Source organism: Gordionus sp. m RMFG-2023, chromosome 2 (assembly GCF_954871325.1).
Source record: "Gordionus sp. m RMFG-2023 chromosome 2, tfGorSpeb1-WG-v2, whole genome shotgun sequence".
NCBI classification, from domain to species: Eukaryota; Metazoa; Nematomorpha; class Gordioida; order Chordodea; family Parachordodidae; genus Gordionus; species Gordionus sp. m RMFG-2023.
This window is the reverse complement of record NC_088776.1, coordinates 43635499-43659012: the sequence shown is the minus strand read 5'-3', so window position 1 is coordinate 43659012 and position 23514 is coordinate 43635499. Positions and strand designations below refer to the sequence as shown.

Genomic DNA, 23514 nt, shown 5'->3' with positions numbered 1-23514 from the left:
TAGGGGGGGGGTCTGGGGGGTAAAATTTTTATTAGCTTAAAATGATATTTATGAAAATAGTCAAATTTGCGATGGGGGGGGAAATTTCCCCCTTCCCCCCCATTGGTTACGCGCCTGCACGGTTCCTAGCCCAGGTTTTCCCTTACTTTATACTTTGATCACCAAATTATTACATTTTCTTAAACCATCCACAAAATAATAAATTAGAACTTATATTTTAAGAATTAAGATTAAAAAAGGGGTCAATATTATATGAAAATCCATGTTTAATTTACAGATATATATAAACAAGATTATATTTACTTTTTCAAAAAAACTTATGCAATTATTTCAAAAAAATAATAAATATATATATTGGTTAAAAAAAATAAAGATGAAGGTAAAAATATATTATATATTTTTATTTTATATTTAAACCGATTCTTCAAACTTTTAATTATATAAATTAAATTTTAAAAAAAAATCAATTATATTTTAAAAGATTCTTTTTTAGAAAGGCCTTTTGATGTTCATTTTTCATTATATATATATATATATATTTTTGGCTTATATTTCTACCTAAAATTCACTTTGTTATAATAAAATAAATAAATATTCGGCTTTGGGGAAAAAGGGATCTTCTCTTTTAATTTATATAATATATTTTTTTTGTAATTTTTTATCAATCATGGTATTTATAAGGTATATAATATATAAAAGTTTAATATAAAAGATGGGTTTTAATAATTTGATTTATTATCCACAAAGGAAAAATGCCGTTTTTTCAATACATTTTTTAATATTTTGGTGATTGATGATATCTTATAATACGATATCTAAATTCCATTTGAATTATAGTCAAGAATTTATACCAGGACCTGCAGAAATAACATTTACACGGCCTGGCCCGGATATTTTTTTCAAAATTTTTTTTCGGCCCAGCCCGGGTTTTATATTTTCAGGCCCGGCCCGGATTTTTAAAAAACATATATTTATTTTTGATTTTTATAGCAAATAATGGCGATTTCAATTTTTAAAAAAAATTTCAAAAAATAAAATTTCAAACCCGGCCCAGCCCGGGTAATTTAAAAAAATTAACGGACCGAGGTTAGGACCAGGCCTGCAGGTCTCTGATTTATATATTAGAAGAAACCGGAGATTATCCTACTAGCCCCAAAATGCAAACCTCGAAAAAATAAAAATAATGTAGAATTTTTAGATTAATAATAACTAACTTTGTTCCACTCATTATACTTATTTTACATTATATATGTTACAGTCAAATCCATAGTCAACGAATTTTCATATTGTCTCAGTCAAATGGGGTAATATAATATTTTAAAATATTGTGTGAAATTTAGGTATTATAACACGTGCTGGAATGCATTTTCGGAAAAATAGGATTATTTAAATTTAAAAACGCGCTAAATATTATTATAAATAGAAAAATAACATATTGATATGCTTAAAACGTATTTTTTACATTTTAATAATTTGATTTTGCCAAAAATATATTTCCAGTAGGTGTAGAATACTCAGAGACCTGCAGATATACCATTTGAATTGGTCTGGTCCTGATTTTTTAGAATATATTAATTTATTAATTTTTATAGCTAATAATAAAGATTAAAAATATACCGTTTTAAAAAAACAGCCCGTCCTGGGTATTTTTCAAATAAAGAATTTTTGGCCACGTCCAGCCCGGGTATTTATAAAAAAAAAATTTTAGGCCCCTCTTGGGTACATTTAAAAAAAAGGTTTAAAGCAAGACCAGACCTGCAGGTCTCTGAGAATACCTATCTCAAGGAGTTCTACTAGTAGGGGGAAGGGGGTTGATGCATCGTCGTTGAAATTGGAGAAATTTATTAGGACTAAGTGACTATAAAATATTGACGATTTCTTATATACAAATCCAAATATAAATTATGATAAAATATTAAATGCATATAATCGGCATATAAATCAATAAAATAAATGTTATGGAAATAAAATTTGTAAAAAAATATAAATTTCTTAAGCATTTAAAATTTATGCTGGAAATATAGATTAATACATGAAAATATTCTTAGCAAAAAATATGATTTTTAGAAAAATGGGGATACATAGAATTAAGATAGTATTATCTCGGGGAAAGTAATTTCTTCTAATAATTCTGAAACTAAGTATTTTAATAAGATACTTAAATAAAATGTTTCGCAATGTAAAGTTTTAATGTAGATGTCAAAAGTAACTTTTTAATTTTTTTACATTTTTACTAATCAATTTTTTTTTATGAAAATTACTAGGACTAAATATCAATTTTAAATGATTAAGTAATCTCAATTTTATCATGTATAAAAATATTGACAATATTTACGGTAATTTAATATCTGGAAATTAAATTTTAAATAAATATGAAGAGGGGGTAGGTTTTGGCTAGATGTATATTAGCCATTTTTAAAGGGATTTGGAATAAAATAAAATCCAATATTTATAAAAAGATTAGAAGCCACGGGTTTGTCAATGGTCACCAATTATAAATTGAAGATGATTGACTTATTTTTTTGTAAATTATATGACAGTTTTAAGGGACAACAAGCTCTTCCGGGTGATTTTATATAATATAGATGAATCCCTGGTAAATTTAACATATTTGACAATACATTTTCATTTATTTACTTAGGTTTAACAATTTTATATAAAAAATTTTTAAAAATCTAAAAATAAAGAAGCTCTATAACACGCATCACGAAAGGGTAAAAGGTAACCTGAGTGTTTTTCATAGTTTTTAAATTTTATATTTATAAAGAACTAAAAGATATTTTTTTCTTAAATATTAATTCGTAGAAAAAATAAAATAAAATTTTAATGTTTTGGATTTGATTCGTCTATGTTAAAGGATCCCATGATTTCTGAATGCAAACTATGGTAATATAGTTGATAATATTTCAAAAAATGCTATAGATGCTTCGTATAATTTAAAAATTATTGACTATTTTCTTGATTATATAAATTATTATATATTTAGGGAACTCTTCTTATTCGTCCTTTTACCCTTGAAAGAACATTTTCTTCCTTGACAAGAATAAAAACATGCCTGATAAGTAGTGTTGCTATAGCTCAATGAAACGATTTATTAAAACACTAAATCGATTTTAGCTAGAAAATTGCTCTAGATTTCGTGAATAGATGCCCAAACCTTTGTGCCATTTTGAGTAAAATCTTTTGCATATTATTTTTCTGGATAAAATATTGAATGGCCGTTTTTTAAAATCGGCTCAAATCAAGCCATTTTACACACTACAAAGCTAAATATTATTTTTTTTTTCTATCAAGATTAAAAAGATTCGGAAGGATTCTGCTGTAATCATATTTGCATATTTGTAATGCTTCCTGATTAATCAAGAACCTTTCACATTCATTTGAGAGTATCCAAGAGGGGAATGAAGTTATTTATTTTATAGTATTTTTCTACTGACCTATAATAATATTGAAACAATATGCTTTCTTTGCTGCCAGTCGAGCGATGGAGACAAATAATTTCATAAAGTTCTACTTTTGACATTCATCACCTACTGTCCTAATTTTCTTAAGTTCCATTATATAATGTCAACTATTCTCATAATCTCAATCAAATCGACCAATTTTTTAAATGTTTTACTTTAATTTTGCAGTGAAAAAGTTTAAATAATTTGGTGGGAAATTTTAAGATGGTTGATAAATATAACAGAAATTTGAAATTTATGTTAATTCATAGAATAAATTAGTAATATTTCTGTCGTGAATGCGATAAATAAGTATAAATTGAAATAAATATTCGGTAAAAAAATATGAATCAATAATATTTTCAAATATTTTAGCCGACATCTTAATTTTTTGACTGGAGGGGGGGGGGATTTGCTCGCCCCCCTCCCCGCTTTGTACACGCCTTAATTATTGTTGTATATAAAGTTGACGCGTTCATCGTATTTCTTAAATATGGTACCTAACTGATGTGGAAGTGTTAATCAGTGTGCAGTTACAAAACCTATTCAGATTAGAGATTTTTTTAATTCATAGGTAGGGCTAATTTACAAAAATTTGCCAGTCTAATTAACAACATTTTAACTCTTTTATGCACAGAAAAGGAGGGTCATATTTACTTTTTATTACGTATTTTTGCAAGATTTAAAAAAAAAATGTAATATAATAATATATTGTTTATTTTATATCGAAAATAAAAGTGATTTCATGGTGGGTTAGGTTTTATATTAACATATAAAAAGGGTACCCCAAAAAGTAGGTTATATTTTGGCATAGCGTGAGAATAAAAGGGTTTAAATGACATATACTGGATATGATATAGCAATTAAATTTCAAATTAGTTTTGAAATGAAAGAAGAGTTGAAGGGAGAACAAGAAACTTGCTTTTTTTAAATTTAATTTTAAGACAAGTTATAATTAATTGAACTTTAAAGAAAAGGATGATAATTCATATTTTACATTTTCGTTCAAAAATGAAAAATTCTTTGTTGTAGTATAAGATATTTTTGTTAAAGAAAATCAGCAAAGATTTAGAGAAAAATTAATTATCCATCCACCTAAATTGATATAAAAGGTAAAGTATATATAATATGATTGGTATGGAAATTTTTATTAATATAAATAATATTAAGACTTGACATTGATTGATAGGTTAAATTTACAAAATAATAATTTTCAACTTAAATCTGAAAAATAAACAAGGAAAAAAAATTGCATAATATTATATTATCTATATATATATAACAAATAATTTATCCTCCTTTTATTTTATTATTTTAGAAAATAAATATTTGATAATAAGATATAAAATAATCTAATATAAGTTAACTATAATTATACAAACAAGATGATTGAACCAGATATATTTTTTAAAAAATAATATTTTTTAAATTCATAGCTCAGACCCTTTAAAAAAAATTGATAATTTATTTAAAAAAAAATTATTAAACTTTTGTATACTATTTCAATGTATCATATTATTTTAGACAAATATTAACCACACGAGGAAGAAGGAATATAAATATTTTACAAAGGAAAAAAAAATGAATCATTCCGAGAGTCTTCAAAAACTTTATAATGATCTGATATCCGAAAATATCCGTTCCGAAGCTCAAATGATAAATCCGGAAGGCGTTATACAATATTTTCCTTCGTTAAAACACATAAAAAGTTTTGAAGAAGATGTTGATGGTAAATATATTTTTACACTATATAATTTATACTTATAGACCTGTATACCCAACCTATTACTCCGACCTATGTACCGGGTCTTAAAATATTTATTAAAATCGGTGCTACGTTGAAATGAATTTTTTTAAAATAAATTTTAAAATATTTTAAGACCCAATCGTAAAAATAGTATTGTTAAAGGCTCTTTTTGAGCCTATTTTTTAAAACGGTTAACTTAATATTTAATCCAGAAAAATATTACGTAAGCATGGCCATAGACGGGTACAAAGGTTTATAAACATCTATTAATCTAGAGGCGAACGCAATATTATTCTGGCTAAAATGTTGAGTTATCCGTTTTTAGAAATCGACTCAAATCGAGTTGTTTAAAATTTTTTCCTTATTTTATAAAGTGTTTTTTGGTTTTAACTTTTTCCGCTTTCATAGCTTAAAATCATAAGCTGGTTATAATGATACCCTATTATATGGATGTGAATTAAAATATAAAATTGTTAATAAATTAGGGATTTTATAGGGGGCCTAGATATTTAGATATATAAATTTATTTTCAATGGGTCTTTCTCAGATATGCTATATTTATTATGATTTATAATTAGATAGGTTATAAAATATTTAATTATCAAAACAAACAATATTTGAATAAAATTGTGCTTAATCAGGAAATACGTGTATTGCCTGATAAATATTTCAGGAAATTTGTGCAATTTTGGATATATTAAGGTAACTCATTAAATTGTATATAATGGAATACATTTTCGACAAAATCCGATTTTAAACTTAAAATAGAACTCATAAAATTATTTTGCAATATTTTCAACTTTAAATAGTTTATTTAGCTCGTTTTTTAAATTTGAAATCGGATTTTCCGAGAAATATTTATTCCAGCATGTGTAAAACACCCATCCTATAAATTACAAACAATTTTATAAGGATTTTACATGTAATTTCCCTGAGATTGGGCAACATACATATTGACTTATATAATATATAAATATAAAATTCTGTAGTAATATATATTGTAGTAGGAGATCCAAGCTTCGCCAATTTCAAAAGCCAAAGGCTAATAAAATTTGAAATAATTTCGGGTCGATTTGAGCCGATTTTTCAAAACGGCTATCTCAACATTTTGGCCAATAAATATTGCCTAACAGGCGCGTAATCAATGGGGATGGGGGGGGGGGGATTTGACTGTTTTCATATATATCATTTTAAGCTATTAAAAAATTTACCTCCCCCCCCTCCAATCAAAATTTGGAAATATTTGAATATCAATTTTCCAACATAAAACTTATTTTTCATAAATAAATTTTATTAAAATTTCCTTTCCTTGTGAGTATATTAACATTATTCAAAAATATTAATAAAATGGAAAAAATTTTAATTAAAGAGATAATAAAGAGGTAATTTATTTTATCATTATGATATTTCTAGTTATATTTATTATGATTATTTTATCAAATTCAAAATTATTAGTGAGTTAGGAGTTAATAAGTATTTTTTATAATATTTTGATTATTAATAAATATCATGAATTTTTTAAATATTGTTCATTTCCATTTTGAATAACAGAAGAAATCAGGGACCCGAACCATTATTTATAACAGTTCAGTTCGGAGTGTTGTTAAACGGTTCGATTTTAGGCGATTTTTAAAAACGGCTAACTCTATATTTCAGTCAGAAAAAATATTGCCTAAGCCTCGAGGCTTCGCTAATAGATGTATATAAACTATTGTGTTATCTGAGAAAAATCTTCAGTCTTACGTAAAATTTTTCTGGCTAAAATATTGAGTTAGCCGTTTTTAAAAATCGGCTCAAATCGAGCCGTTTAACAACACTAGTTTGGTTACGGTTCAGTATACAAAAAATTATAATAGTTACGGTTCAGTTACGGTTTTTGAGGAAAAATTTATAAAGTTTCGGTTCGGTTCAGTTAATTGTAAAGGTTCATAAGGATTTATTACGATTAGAAATATTTTATAAATTATTTTTATTGACATCGTATAACGATTTTAATTATAAATATTATTCATTAAAATTTGTGCCATCACTTAAGTTAATTATATAATAACATCCTCTTAACGTCCATTTAATTAAAATAAATTTCGAATCCCTTTTTTGTTTCTAAATTTTTTATTTATTTATCTTATTCCCTCTCTTCTAAGAAAAACAATAACACATAAAATTTTAATTCCCTTTCCCAACTTGCCCCTCCCCTTTAAATATAAATGCCCCCTTCTACCAAAAATATGGGCTACATAGCCTAATCAACAATAAAGGGACCCTAAGGAAGCACGGGAAAAGTGGTAACGGATGTCATTTATCACATCAGTCACCTTTCACAGATTCTATCCCCCCCCCCTCCATTTTCTCAATTACACTTAACATTAGCATCCCCTTTGCATATCCCAGCTCTCACCACAATTAATAATTTATCTATCATTGAGGACTCACCCTGTACTTCCAATGAGTTACCAATATCCTCCTTCTCCGATGAATTTACAAACTTACCTAAACCTCATATTATCTCAAGAATTCCCCGGGGAGCCAGGCCTCTTGAAGCTAAATCGTATAGTACAACTATTAATAACCTTCTAACCAATTTTAACTCCCCACGGCACTGGAAGACGTTCCTTTTATTTTCCATGCCTTTCAAGTTCTAACTGACAAAAGCAAACTGTCCCTCACTCAACAAATTAAAAACAGGTTAAATGTATTATACAACATTTCAATGGACATAACCTCCACTCCGAAGTTATCCATAAATCCTTTTAAGATAAAGGTAAATTTAGTGGGGAAACCTTCGTCTGACCTCCTCCTCAGACACACTGGCCCCATTAATTTTCAAACCTAAACCAAATTTGCTATAAAGCACCCCCCCCCATCAGACATCTACAACTGAATTATCTTGTGCCCACATCTTACCCAATATAATTCAGTCCAGAGGAAGCGAGAAAAGCAATCTCAACCTTTCAAAAAGATTCTGCACATGGTTTTGAAGGCATGATATACCTTCAAGACCTAACCATCCCTCTACTAAATTTTTAAACTACCCTACTCAACTGTACAACTCTCATTTGTAAGTCGTTCCTATCTTCGCACAGCCAATTAAGTTGTAAAATTAATCGCTCTTACAAAACCCAACAAAGACCTACGCCCAATTGCCATAGATATCCTCTTCAGGAGATTAGCATCAAAATTAATTTTGGATTGAATCAATGAGAAAATCTCTACAAGTCTCACACCATCTCAGCTAGGGGTTAGTGTCAAAGGTGACTGTGAGTCTGCCTCATATAACCCGCATATATCTTCAAAATAATCCTCTAAATAAACATCTAATTAAAATTGATTTTAACAATGCAACACAATAAAACGGTCTGTCTTTCTAAAATCCTCCATCAATAGCTTTCCATGCTGCTCCAACTACATTTTAAATTGTTATGCGAATCCCTCCATCCTATAATATGGTGAATATAGGCTTTCTTTTTCAGAAGGAATTCAACAGGGTGATCCTCCAGGGTCGATATTATTCTGCCTAGGAATAGATTTACTTAAAAAAATTAAAAGCAGCTGCCTGTTAGATCTTCATCTCTGTAACATAAATCACGGAATTATAAGCGATAGTCCTGAAGAGATAGACAAAGCCCTATAAATTTTGCAAAAGGTTGAACCAATCATAGGCCTTCTCTTAAACGTTGACAAAACAGAATTCTGTCAGAATCTCTCAATCTCCCAACTGCCACGTCTTTAAAAAGGTTATGGCCGAAGAACTAACACATCTTGGCTCCCCAGTTGGAGGTTACTTATCCGTTGAAGCCTATTTTCAAGCGACTTCTTATAATTTAAACAATATAGAGGAACTAACTTTCCACACATAAATCTTTCTTTTTAATTAAAAATTTCTTCAATATACCAAGGATCCTTTATGCTTTACGGTCAACTGCTATTTTTAAACATCCTGAACCCTTAAAAGCATATGAATCCATTATAAAAATCATTATGAAAAAATAACTAATCTCAAATTTAACTTCAATTCGTGGCATCAAGCCACTCTCTGCAATAAAGGAGGCATAGGGTTACGATCACCCATAGCCTTATCAATTAGTCATCTTGTCTAAATTGGCAAGCTCCAAATTAATAACAGATCACCTGTCCTTACTAGATGCGCCGCTTGATGAACCCTATACCATATGGAAAGCCTCAGTCGGGGATGAATGTCACCTCCAGCCTTCCATAAATAAAAGAATTGGGATAATCCAATGATTGCAAGGTCCGTTGATTACCTCTTTTCCATCATGCTATCTGAAGATCATGCCTTATTAGTTTCTCATCCAAGGTTCTGGATATGAATACTTAGACACCATTCCCTCTAAAAATCTTGACCTCGAGCTGTCAAACCAAGAATTAAGATTTGCAGTAGCTATTGCTTAAATGTGATGGCCTCAGTATCATATAAGTGCGCTAAGTGCAAGAAACCAGTAAGTCAAACTGGTCGTCATTGCCTCCATTGCATCTTTAGCAGTAGACGTTTACTCCGACATAACAGATGTAATAAATACTCTCATAAAAAGGGCTTTACAGTACGCAGGCTTCCTGCCACTTTAGAACCCCCAGGTCTCTTTACGGAGGGGAGACGACCCGATGGAAATACATAAATTCCTTCGAAGAATGGCCGATTTCTAGCGTGGGGTTTTTTCCTGCGTTGACCCCCTCTCACACTCCAACATCAATAAGGACATTTTAAAGTAACAGAAAATTTTAAAACGAACAAATATGTAGATCGATGAGTAAAAATTTGTACCAGTTGTCTCTACAACTTTAACATCCGTTGGCAGCCAGGCTCTTAACCTAATTAAAAAGTTTATCTGAGCTTTAAGAACTAAATCAGGGGACCCGAAAAAAGGCGTCTACTTACTTCAACGCAAAGGAATTCAGATTATGAAGTCTAATTTCACATGTTTCATGGGTTTATTCCGCGAGGAGCCCGATTAATCTAGATCTTCTTCCTCTTCCCTTAATTATTTAGAATTTTTTTTTCTTTCTCATATAACCTTTTGTATTAATTATAATTGTTAAATTATATTTTCTTTTAAAATTCCGTTATGTGCAACAAAAATTACTGAACGTATAAGTAATATATTTTCTAATATAAGTGGATTCATATTTGTTCGTTGTGGCGATAACACAATTTTAACTTCGAAAATGCCCTTTTAACAGAAACTTGTGTTACGGGAATCGCAAGTACTATAAGAGCAAGTTTATATAATTATGAATATTCATATTTTTTGATTCCCAATATATAAAAGCTGATGATTTTTTAGATTAATTAAATACAATTAAATCAAAAATTGGTTATTTTGATATTTTGCATACTAAAATATAAGAAATAGAAATGCTCTAATGCTATATGAAGCAGTTAAAAGAAATCTTAAGTCACAGTGAAAAATTAACACATACTTTTTATGGATATTAAACAAATATTTTGGTCCTGTATATAAATAACAACGTAGATATGGTAAAATATGTAATACACCACAAGGTTCTTGATGAATTGACAAATTTCCCAAGAAAATTAAAAATCACATTATAATTATAGTAATCAATAAATTTTTTATATAATATTGTATTTGATAAGAAGTTATAAAAACTTGTTTTTAAATTATTTTCTAGTCAATATTTTAGACACACTAAAATTAGTATTTTCAATAAATTTTTTTTATTCTACTTATATTGTATGAGAATTTAAACTGAAACTAGTTTTTAAAGAAAATTTTATTTAAAAAAAATGACACTAAATTTTATTTCAATTTTGCATTTAAATTTTTTTTATATTAAATATAATATATATACCTAATTTAAAATAATAAAAAATTGGGTTATAACCTTTATTTCTTCTTTATTAAATATCCATAAGCGCGAATTAGTAAATAAAAGCTAAATATATATAACTTTTTAGATGTAAAAGGAAATTTAAGAGAGATTTCACATAATTATATATTTTTAAAACCTTTTAATTCTTATAAAATTTTATTTTATAAACCGTTATTAAGAATCTATGCACATAGGCAATTACAATTAATAATTTAGAAATAATATGGTTCTTTATTACAAATTTTATAAAATTATCAAAAGTCTGTTTTAATTTTATAATAAGTATATATAATATAATTTTATTGAATAGTTACAATTTAAACAAAACAATTTTAAATTCATTCTAAATATCAATTAAGAAGTCATGACATTTTTCCATTTAGGCAGGAAATTAATGGTTTACCTTATAAAATAATTTGACTTACTCTGAGGCTGGGTGAAATCAATTCCTTTACATATTTAAAAGTTAAAAAACAAAAATATATTGTAGTAGTGCTCACGCACTAATAATAATTATATAGTTGTAGGTATCTGGGTATTTAGGGGAGAGTGTGGATAAATGGCCATGATTTTTTTCATGTCAAATAAAATGATTAAAACTATTCATCAGTGTGTAACTTAAATCTAAGTAATAATAAAAATAAAATCTCTATCTAATGGAGTATTTTATATATATTATTTTATGTAAAAAAGATATTTGGGCCAGTCAACCAAGGCCTGGTGTTGATCTTAACCTGAGTTATGGTACATTTAAGCTATTCTTGCCCCCTACTTTTAGTTCCTTTCTTGCATATTATATCGATATATACAAGCGCGTACGGAAGGAATTTGATCTGGGGGGTGGGGGTGATAATTGATAATTTTTTTAAAAATTATTCTAAGAGTCATTTATTAATAACTTAAGTTTAATAATTTTATTAAGATTGGAGATTATAAATATTGACAATTTCTAGTACACAAATTTAAATACGAAAATTATAAAATATTAAATGTATATAATAGTGTTCAAATCGTTATAAAATAAATGTTTACAAAAATAGTATAAATATTTTATGCATATTTAAATTATATTTTTACAAAAATATTGGAATAGATTAATGCACAAAAATATTCTTAAGAAGTATTGCATATATATAAATACAAAATATTCATGAAAAAAAATATGGTGTATCAAAAAATGAGTAAAAATATTAATTAAAAAGCATATTATAAATTTATAATTTAAAATTCAATATAGCTAATTTTTGATGAATTTATCAGTCCTTGGTGTCAACTCCCTATGTATATTAAGAAGGGCTAACCCCCATTCAATCCATTTTCAGAGGTATTACTTCTCCTTATGTTGTTAAAGGGCCCAAATTGAGCCTATTCTTAAAAACGACTAAATCAATATATTATCTAGAATGATATTAAACAAGACTTTATATTTTACTCATAGATGGCACAAAGGTTTGTACATCTATTGGCTAAATCTTGAGGCTTAGGCAATATTTTTTTGGTAAATCTACGAGTCATTTAACAACACTCGTTCCCAGGTATATGTTTTTATTCTTATTAAAGAATAAAATGTTCATTAGTAGAAAAATATATAATAATTTTTATACATTACTAAAATAGTCTAAAATGTGTTTGAAATTATGCGAAGCATTTATAGAACTATTTGGAACATTAGTAACCATAATTTTATTCTGCTAATAATGCATCATGGGATACTTTAACATCTTTACAATAAAAACTGCCAAATATTTGATTTTTTTCAAACAAAATTTGAAATAGATTCGGAATTGCAGTAATATTATTTGTAGATGTGTAAATGCTGCATGATTAATCAAGAACCTTTCATTCATTTTAGTTATAAAAGTATCCAAGAGGGTGATAAAGAGATTTATTCTATCATATTCTTCGACTGACCATAATATTTGAACGATGGGCTTGCCCTGCTTCGAGTCGAAGTACACAAATAAATTTATTGAGCTCTGTTTTTAAATCAACAATGACATGTAAATAATAAAATTCGTCTAATTTTCTAAAGTTCCATTAATGCTATCAGCTATTCGAATAGTAGTAAAAAATTAATGTCATTTTTTGAAATATTTTATTTAGTTTTGCAGTGAAAGGTTTCATATGATTTGAGAATTAAAATCGTAGATAAATATAACGTCAGGGAAAAATTATTATTAATTAGAATAAATTAGCAGAGTATTTATTTCCGCTGTGAATGTGGTAAATAAACATAAATTCGATAAGATGTAGGAATTTATAATATTTCGAAAAATATTTTTATCGGCATGTGGATTTTTTTGCTTTGGAGGGATTTGCCCCCCTGCCCCTCCCCGCTGCAAACGCTCCTGTATACATCCAATAATAGTTATTTTCTTTCTTTATGGCTTTTTTACTTTGGATATTTTTTTTTTACTAAATCTCTTTACTAATTAGCTTTTTTATAATGATGTTGCTAATATTTCTGATATTCTACTACTGTCTGTTTTACTCAGAAGATATTATATTGTTATATAAAATTGGGTGAGGTCCTATGGATGCTGGATCAAATACTTTTTTAGATTAGTAGAGATTTGATTCAATTTAATTTTGTAACTATTTGAGATTCATTATTAATCATTTGCTGTTGTAATATGTAGAGATGTCGGAGTGTCTTCAATTGTATTCCAAAATTTGTAATTCATATTTTGAGACAAATAAATTTATATTAGGCTAAAGGAGTATAACGAGCCAACCTCTATGGCATTTTCTGTTATGGCTTTTAATTTTGCAAGAAAAATTTTAATTGATGTTCGATCAGTGAAATATGAGGGTTAGGTTTTATAAAAAATAATAGGAGGACTGATCCAACACACTATATTTTTAAAAATTATATTTATGTATGATAATTCTATAATTGATCATATTTAAATAAAGATATCAAAGTATATGTTTGTGTTTTGAATTATAATTTATGATTAGGGAAAATTTTTTTAAAAAAAGGCTAGCGTGCAGGTATATTTCATTATAATAAGAATCCATTTAGTCCGTTTTCGAAAAAAAAAAAATTGGTTTTGTTATTTTCGTAAATTAGTATTTTTGTGATCTCAATTTTTCTAAAACCAGATTCGATCAAATACTAAATTCTTTTTAATTATTGTTCCATATATTCTTATTCTAAATTTCATTTAAAAAAAAACACAAGTGATACGTTTAGAAGTTATAAATTTAACAACCGTGACGTTATTTCTGAGTTACCTGGTATTTTAGAAATTGTGAAAAATTTTGATGATTATTTTGTTCAAAGCAAAATAGTGAATTATTTTTTAGGAAGGAATAAGGTGAAAAAATAAAAATTTTTTTTGCCAATAACGTCTATAATCTGCGCTTTTTTACAAAAATTAACCATAGATAACAGACATAAAAAGACATATGACAAAGTAGTTTTAAACGTTTCCCTTCTTATTCCGCTTACCATCAGTTCCTTGTGCCCATTATGTTTTTCTTTATATTTAAAAAATTTAAATCATTATCCTATTCTTTATATCTATTTTTAAAGATTTGACGAATGGAGTAAACTATTCATCACCATACAAGAAACAAAGACGGAGTCGAACAGCATTTAGCAGTCAACAGTTATCCGCACTAGAAAAGACCTTTCAAAAAACACATTATCCAGATATATTGATAAGAGAAAGATTGGCATTATGTACGAATCTACCGGAAGCTCGTATACAGGTAAAAATAAACATATCATTATAATTTTCAAATATTATTATTCATTATATATATTATATAACGAAGAAGGGATTTAGTAAATAAGGGATATGCTATACTTCCTCATAATCCTACAATAATATTTTCTAGCTTATTAAAATGATTCGAAAATTACCGCAATTATGAATATATACTATAAAAAAAATAAACAAATCAGAGAAGTTAGCAAATGATTGGAATAAACAAAATTCTTTTGAATATATATAATACTATAAATTATAGTTTTACTGTTAGCCATATTAATTTGATCCTTTTAACTAATCAAAGTCATTGCTGAATATTTAAATTTAATGTATGACATTAAAATAGATTGGTGGTTTAGCACAAAATCTACTTAAAATATTTCATGGGGTCATTGCCCTTTAAAATTTCTGATTTGTATAATTTGCTATTTTAACCCTTGCCAAATTCCCCCAGGGTAATGAATTAGCTTGAAGAATTCAATTCTTCTAAAAAAATTTAAAAAAAAGACCTTGAGTATGTTTATTTGGTGGCTAAGACATTCGCAATATTATTTTTTAAGAGATTTTTAATTAAATGGAGATATTTTTGGATTTGCCTTTTTTAAAGATGACCATATCTCAGGAAATATATCGAGTTGGTAATTAGAGTTTTATATTAGTATATGAAAATATATATATTATCATCATACGAATATTTTTAAAAAAATCGAAAGCATATAATTGGATTTGATCATCCATATTTGACAGGTCAAATATCCAAACTAATTTTTTTGCCCAAATATTTTAGCAAAAATTCTATGACGATCAAAAAATTGAAGATTTTTTAAAAGAAGATTAAGAAAAATTTGTGATTTCACAAGAAAGATTTTTTATGCACAAAAATAACAAATGGTTTCCTTATGAAATATATATTTTTTTAAATTAAACTTTATGTAAAATTTGATTTTGTTTATACATTCTCAGAAAAATTTCCAATTAAAATAATATTGGGAGATCAAGAATCTTTGAAGATTTTTTATTTTAAAGAACATTTTAAACCCTACAAATATAATATTTATCTTAAAAAATAAAAGTTGATTCTTTTAAAAAATAATGATATTATGATAGAAATTTTTCAAAAAGAAAAGTGTAAGATACCTTATTTTTGAAAAATGAAATCCAGTTAAAGGATCAAATTTATAGGTAGAAAAAACACCCAAAATCCTCCATTAATAAAATTTTACATTTCAGGTGTGCTATAAAATTAAAATGTATTTTTTTAATCGGCATATTTCAAATAGTTAATAATTTCTGACCCCCTCCCTCCCAGAGATACCGTTTTTCGAAAATTATATTGATTCAGCTTTATTAATCTATTTTCTACTTTATGTTATAAATTTCGATTATTTTAATTATATAATTTAAATTGTTATAATATAGGTTATTATATATAATATAATTATTATTATATTTGATACTGTGAAAAATAAGCCTTGTATCAAATGCTTTTTTTTTAAACTTGTGATTTGTTTAATCAGGTTTTGTAAAAACAGAAGATTTAGTTTTTATTTGAGTTATATATTATACCAAAAAAAGTATATATAATATTCCAATTGGCATAGTAATCGTTAAATTATTGTCCAAAATGAACCTTATATACTGTATAAACATTTATCTTACTTAGCAAAAAATCTATAATTTTATTCCCATATAATATATACTCTAATTAGAACTTGAACTTATGATTTAAAGTATTGGGCTGGTAGGTATAAAATAGATTGGCCCTTTCTAGGAATTCAAAAAAAACAAAAAATTACTTTATTTTCATATTTTTTTGTCTAGACGCTGCGCCATTCAAAATATGATTTGTAAATTAATTTCAAAATTCATTGTAAAAAATTATTGATAACTATTTAAAAATTTTGATGAATATATAATAGGCTTATTTCCGTAAATATAAGAGCTACCTTAACAAAATAAACATCAACTAATGCATCTTTGATTGCTATAAATCATTTAAATTTTGATAATCAAAATAGTTATTTCGTAAAATCTATTCACCATAGGTTTTGTGAAGCAAACACTAGTATTGCTTTCTTTAGAATGAAAGATTACTAAGAAAAACTACCTTTTGGAATAAAATACCAAATCTAAAAATATAAGGCCTGGCTAGTCTTTTGAGAGGGAAACGCAAGTGGCGTTGTTACGGGACAGTGGTTTGACCTAACAATTTTTGTGCAACCCTATTTCGAAGCATAACCAGAAAAATGTTAGAGCACTCTCTTTAAGATGTTTGAACTTGAAGGATTCAAAATAAACATCCTAAAAACTAGCATTACAGAAATAAATCACAATTGGTCATATAAATATCACCGACTTAACATATATTAGCTCCTTCTTTTTAAATATGGAATTCGATGCATTGGAGTAACTAAGGGAGGGAAGGGTGGTTTTCGCAAATACCATTTTAAACCAATAAAAGTTAAATAGCCATACTCTCCTACCCACTTTCTCCTCATAAAAAATGGGTATTTGGCGAAGAAAAGTTAATAAATTTTTTAAATAATGACTATAATTAATATCATTGTTTTTTTTATAAATGATATAATTAGGCCGAAAGCAGTCCTAACCTCCTCCAATAAAATTTATAATAAAATTTATTTTAGAAAAAGTGTTGCACCTTTTTCTTTACGAAAATCTTGGATACGTTAGCGTGGTTAAAATGCGTAAAAGCCTTGTCTGAGTTGAATTATGGAAGCTATTTTTTATCATAGCATCCATTTACACATTTTTGGTCTGATTATACATATCTATATACTATATATTAATTTAGTATGTTTTCTAAATATAATAAACATAAATTGTTATATTTAAAAAAATATTCCTACTATTAATTCCATATTAAAATTAACATAAAAACTTCTATTTCGGTTTATACATTTAGGTTTGGTTCAAAAATCGCAGAGCTAAGTACAGGAAAAAACAAAAGTTATTACAAAAGGTGGATCTTAATGGCACGTACAGACATTCATACGATTCGAACCAAGAACCAAAATCGAATGAAAATATTCCCCCTGAATCTATAGATGGAAGTGATCTGGAAGAAGGGAAAAATTTAAACTACGAAAATCAAAACGGAAAAAATGATGAAAGTTTGATGCTTACAAGAAAGGAGGAAATTAAAGGCAACGATAATTTGCAATCCATAACGTGCTCACTGAGTAATAATGGTGATAGGGAGAGTGAACCTTTCCAAAATAAGAACCACCGAGATAATAATATGTTAAAACAAAAAATATCAGTTACCAATCATATAAATATTAGGCATCAATTAATTGAAGACTGCTTAGATGAGAGTTTGCCTTGCATGAATGGGACAACTTTGAAAGATAGATTAAGGACTATGTATGAAGACTGCCAAGCAGTTCCAATCTGCGATGAGCTAAAAAATAAATATACTCCAAAATTAAGAAGATTTAAGAAGAAGCAAGAAAAAGATTACGATATTCTTTGCAACAAAAACGATACTGTCAAAGATTCCAATGATAATAATAAAAATTTAATAAGTTTTAATAATGATTACGTAGAACCTCCAAGTTTTTACATGAACGATTATACGGCTTCATTAAATAACTATATGAATTATATAGGTACAACTCAAAAAAACATGTTAAATTATGGTCATATGCCTAAAGGTGAGATACCTTTGCCTTACTATAATAACTCTATGTATAATATGCCGTATTTCGTAAAATGTTCCTCAAATAACAATGAAATGTTAAAATTTCAAAGAAATGATGTAGAGATGACCCAAATTTCGGAATCCAGATTGAAGGGGTTAGAAACACAGAATTTTTATAATTTGATGAAAAGTTCTGCCCTCCCCATAAATAACGTTGCAAACGGGAATTTATCGCATTGTTTAAACACCGGACCGCTCGGTATATCCGCGGATCCTGGCGTGTATGAATATTATCAAAAGTATTACGAATATTTTCATTCGATGGCAAATCATTATTACGGGTATAATGATTTTATGAGATATTATAATTGCAATGATCACAACATTTCCAATTCTAACCTTAGTCTCAAGGTGAAAGACCCTTATGTGAGAAGTGATAGAAAAAAAATTGATTCTCATGAAACTATTTGGGACAAGGTTAATAAAAACCAACAAAAGATAGATGGAAGAGTCCCAAAGTATAATTTGGCTGCTCATACTAAAATGTTGAACAACGCGTCGCCATATTCAAAATCTCAAAATTATGATTATCCCTACCATGGTACATATCTAGAAACTAGGAAACACTTGAGTCAAACAAAATTATTAAATATCTCCTCCCGATTAAACAATTTAAAACGTAAATACCGTTTAATGTTAAGAATACGAAAAAATATCATGTTAAAAACCATGAAATTGAAAAACTTCTCAAAAAAAATAAATAAAATGTTGGATCCAAAATGTAAGCCTCATAAACATATAAACAGTGGTGGGTACAATAATCGCCCAAAAGCTCATATTCTACTGCTTTCTCAAAAATTGATCAAGATTATGGTAAGGCGGGCTTTAGAAAGGGAATTATATGGGAAAATGAGTAAAGGGTATCATAAAAACAAGACCCAAACATTTTCTACAATCCAAAAGTGTATAAATAATAGCGATAAAATTATATCAAATAGTAACAATTTTAAAGTTAGAAGTATTGCCATGTCAAGCGTCTTAAATTGCGCGACTGATAAAGTGATAGATGGCACAGACAAATTGACAAAAAAATCTTACAATATAGAAAATATATTGCATAACGTTTCCGGGTTAAAAACTAAACAACTAATTAATTTCCCTTCCAACCATAAAAAATCTATCACTACCCTAAAATTACCTTCGGAAAGAGTTCAATCTAAATTCAATTATATGAACGGCAATAGTTACAGTAAAAAGACCATTCCTCTTATTGAAAATCGAGTGAAAAATACGCCTTTGACAATTGATGAGAATCACCAAGGTTAAAAATTTTTCAATGTAATTTAATTTGGTTAATATTGTATATAAGTAGTTGATATTTTATCAGATAAATTGCAATATACAATTTAAATTTTAAAATGCATTGTTGTATTTTGAGACTGATTCTAAAATCAAACAAAAAGGTTTTCCTAAATTAAATTAAATTATTCCTTTCGTCCCCTAAATTTTTCTTATTACATTTTTATACATAGCTAAATAAAATTATTCCTTCAATAGCACCATTCTTAAACATCCAACTTCAATTAGTAATTTTTATTCTATTTAAAAAAGATTTTTATGACTATCAAAATTATTTTAGATCGATTTATCAATAGTTTATATCATATTTCATGTAATCTACTTTACTCTATGAAAATTCCCTCCTTTTCCACATCTCCGCTCTTTTAAAAATTAGATTGTTTTAATATTTAAATCAGAGACATAAAGAGGCGCCATTTCACGGCCTGGGCCGGATTTTATTTTTCAAAAAATTTTTCGGCCTGGTTTTTATATTCTCAAGCGTGGCCCGAATTTTTACAGCTAATAATGGCGATTTAAAATATTTGGTTTTAAAATATACGACCCTGCCCGGGTATATTTAAATAAATTATACTATAGGCCGGGCTTAGGGCCATGCCTGCAAGTCTCTGATATAAATAGTAAAATTTATGAATGAATATTAAAAAATATTGATTATTATAGAGTATTAAATAATAATAAAAAAAGATATAAGTAATAAATCACGCTGTTTTAGCATGGATTTTCATAAGGGAGGAGGGGTTGTTTTTTCACAATAAATTTTATAATATTTTTTTGGTCCCCTATTTGAAGAACTTTGGCTGGATTAGATTTTAAAAAATATAATTTTGGATTTTTATTTTTTTAAAATTTATAGTGTTTGTGAACATCATTTTAAGCTAGTAAAAAAAAATTCCCCTAACACCCCCCCCCCTCCCTTTTCATCTCCCCCCAAAATGGATGCAATTTGTAATTATATTTCACATTTTTTAAAAAATAGGCAGAAGTTAATAATTTTCTAAAATAATGACATAGATAATTTTGTTCTTAAAAACGATATTTTTTAAATGTAATTCGACCAAAGTTTTCCATGGTAAAAAACTACCTAAACACACCTCCCCCCTAAGATAACCTTATATATTCCAATGCATAGATGCTTATTGTAATAGGAAATATAGTATTTAACCCATTATATCCTCTTTCCTATAATAATGAAAATATTTAATTTTATTAGCAGGATTTTTGAATTTACCTATAATTTATATTTAAAATGTTACAAACATAATTTAAAATTAACAATAGGAATATAAATGTAAGGGGAGACCGGGGATAAGTGGCAGATACAAGATTTAAAAACTGTATTTGATCGAATAAATTTAATAATATAAATGTGTAGCCTAAACATTAATCCATAAAATCAATGCTATATCTATATTAGTTTTTTGATTAGAATATATATTTCGTTTAAACAATCTTCATGAATTAAAGATATAGAATGTATTAATAAACTTATGTAAACCAAACCCGGCTGTTATTTTTATCTGATCCCGAATCCGAGCCTAAACCCAAAATGATATTTCTTTTGGTTCAGGTTCTGGCTTAAATTAATGATGATTATTATTTATACATTTTAAAAACCTATCATTATACAAATATTTTAAATATTATTATTAAAGAGGTATATGTTTTAACATTTAAAAAAAACATCTTAACTTAAAGTATTTTCCATTTATCATTATTAAATGGTTCCTTATATAGGTCGAATAAAGCATTTAAATTCTAATTTCTGGAAATATAGCTTTAAATGTAAGGATTATCCCATATTTAAAATTTGAAGGCGTAAATACTTCAACAGACAAAAAAATGAATGTACAAGGAAATTTTGGTTCAACAGAGTATACTAAAAACGTATGTTTTGCATATTTTTTTTATTAGATGAATCAATCAAATAATTGAACATAGCTAGGGTAAAATTTTCGAATAAAATTATTCTATAGATAAGAAATTATAAGGAATGACCACTTATTTCTGGTGTCCCCTATTAAAATATCTAACGCCATTTAGTTTTAAAGTAAATGATTGATTTGATTTTATTCATTTAAGATATGAGCAGTGAGCAGCATTTATATTTATATTATTAATTTATATTACTGTTTATAACATTTTTTTAAATTATAGTTAATTAAAAAAAAATATGCTCATAAATTTAAATATTTTTAAGACAATATGATGGATATATTATGAATACTACATTCTTTATTAAGTGTAAACTTTATGAAATATACTATTCTCTATTCCAAAAAGCATGTATAAGAACTAACTAAAAATTCTATCTGGTATAAATCTTTTTTGCCTTAATATTCATATGCATATTATAAATCTATGTATTTTCGTTGGTTTGATAGATCAGAATGCAGGCAGCTGCCCATCAGGTGTATATCTAGAGAATTAAAAGTAATCACCCCGAAAAATAATATTCCTTAAACTCATAATTATTGTGATATTTTATAAAAATAAAAACAATTCATAGGATTGATTGAATCTTTCATACTTATATTTAAAATGGTATATTATGTAAACATTTAGGCAACTTTTATATCAATTTCCATCATTTTATACTAATTAATTTTATAATTTTAAAAATATATTAGTAACAAAAATATATAAATACTTAACATATCCCGCCTAAAGCACTCCTTATTTCCAATAAAATTAATATTATATTGAATATTAAAAATGTATTTTATGGCGTATTTTCAATTCACACTTCTTAAATAGTCTTTTCATTAAAATAACGAAAAAACTAATTTTCATTCATTTCTCCTTATATATAATTAAAACCTATAAATTTCACTTTTCAACAAAGTGATTGTTTTTTTTATACTTTTTATACTCATCCTTTACTTATTAAGAAGGTTATATAAACATCTTTAATGCATTTTTAAAAAATGAATTTTTTAATTTAAATGATAAGTCTTAAAGGCTAAACGTTTAGTTTTAAAATATTATATAATCATGGTTGTAACTCCAGTATATTTATTTTCAATAGTTAAAAGGTTAGTGAAATCTTTTCTTATATAAATATAATAAATCAAGCATATAATAAATGGAATCACATTTTTATTTCAATTTAGTTTCTAACGACATTTCTTTCCTTATATAAATATTTTTTAGACATAACAACTTACTTTCCAATAAGCCTTTCGACTAATGGCAATGCTCCCCCAAACCCTTCATTAATAGGGGCAGCTAAGGTTGCTATAACATCAAAAATGTCTCCTCGTTACTCTAGTGTTTCTCAAAATGACGTTTTATCTAAATATAACCACAATGGGTTAATGCCCAACAAACGAAAATACACAGTTCCTAAACCAATAAAAAACATTCCTAACTATCAAAATGTTTGTACAAAAGATATTCTCAAGCCTAAATTATCCCCAAATCCTCCATTTAACAATGTTCATTCCGATTTAGAAAGTGATGTGTTTAAATATTACCGTGATTATCAAATGATGTATGTTAAAAAATTTATGCCACAACCTCATAGATGATTAAATAAATGATACTTTTAATACTTTAAAACGAGAATTATATAGATTTTTTTAGCATATTATAAAAGTAGAGAAATTATAGACATATTAATATAATTTGATATTTTCGCCGTGACATTTATAGTATAATTGTAAAAACTATTAAAAGTGCAATCATGTTGGGGAAAAAAACTTGTTATAATCGGGAAAAAATTCATGATCGCGA

At 27.0% G+C, this 23514-nt stretch overlaps 1 protein-coding gene across 1 annotated transcript; it reads left to right on the top strand.

The window, feature by feature from the left end:
- The first annotated feature begins 5024 nt into the window (after nucleotides 1–5024).
- Nucleotides 5025–23309, top strand: LOC135924361 (uncharacterized). The gene is made up of 4 exons (XM_065459418.1): nucleotides 5025–5172; nucleotides 14579–14757; nucleotides 17683–19741; nucleotides 22933–23309. Exons 1-4 carry the CDS (start codon nucleotides 5025–5027, stop codon nucleotides 23307–23309), a joined length of 2763 nt encoding a protein of 920 aa, XP_065315490.1.
- The last annotated feature ends 205 nt before the right edge of the window (nucleotides 23310–23514 follow it).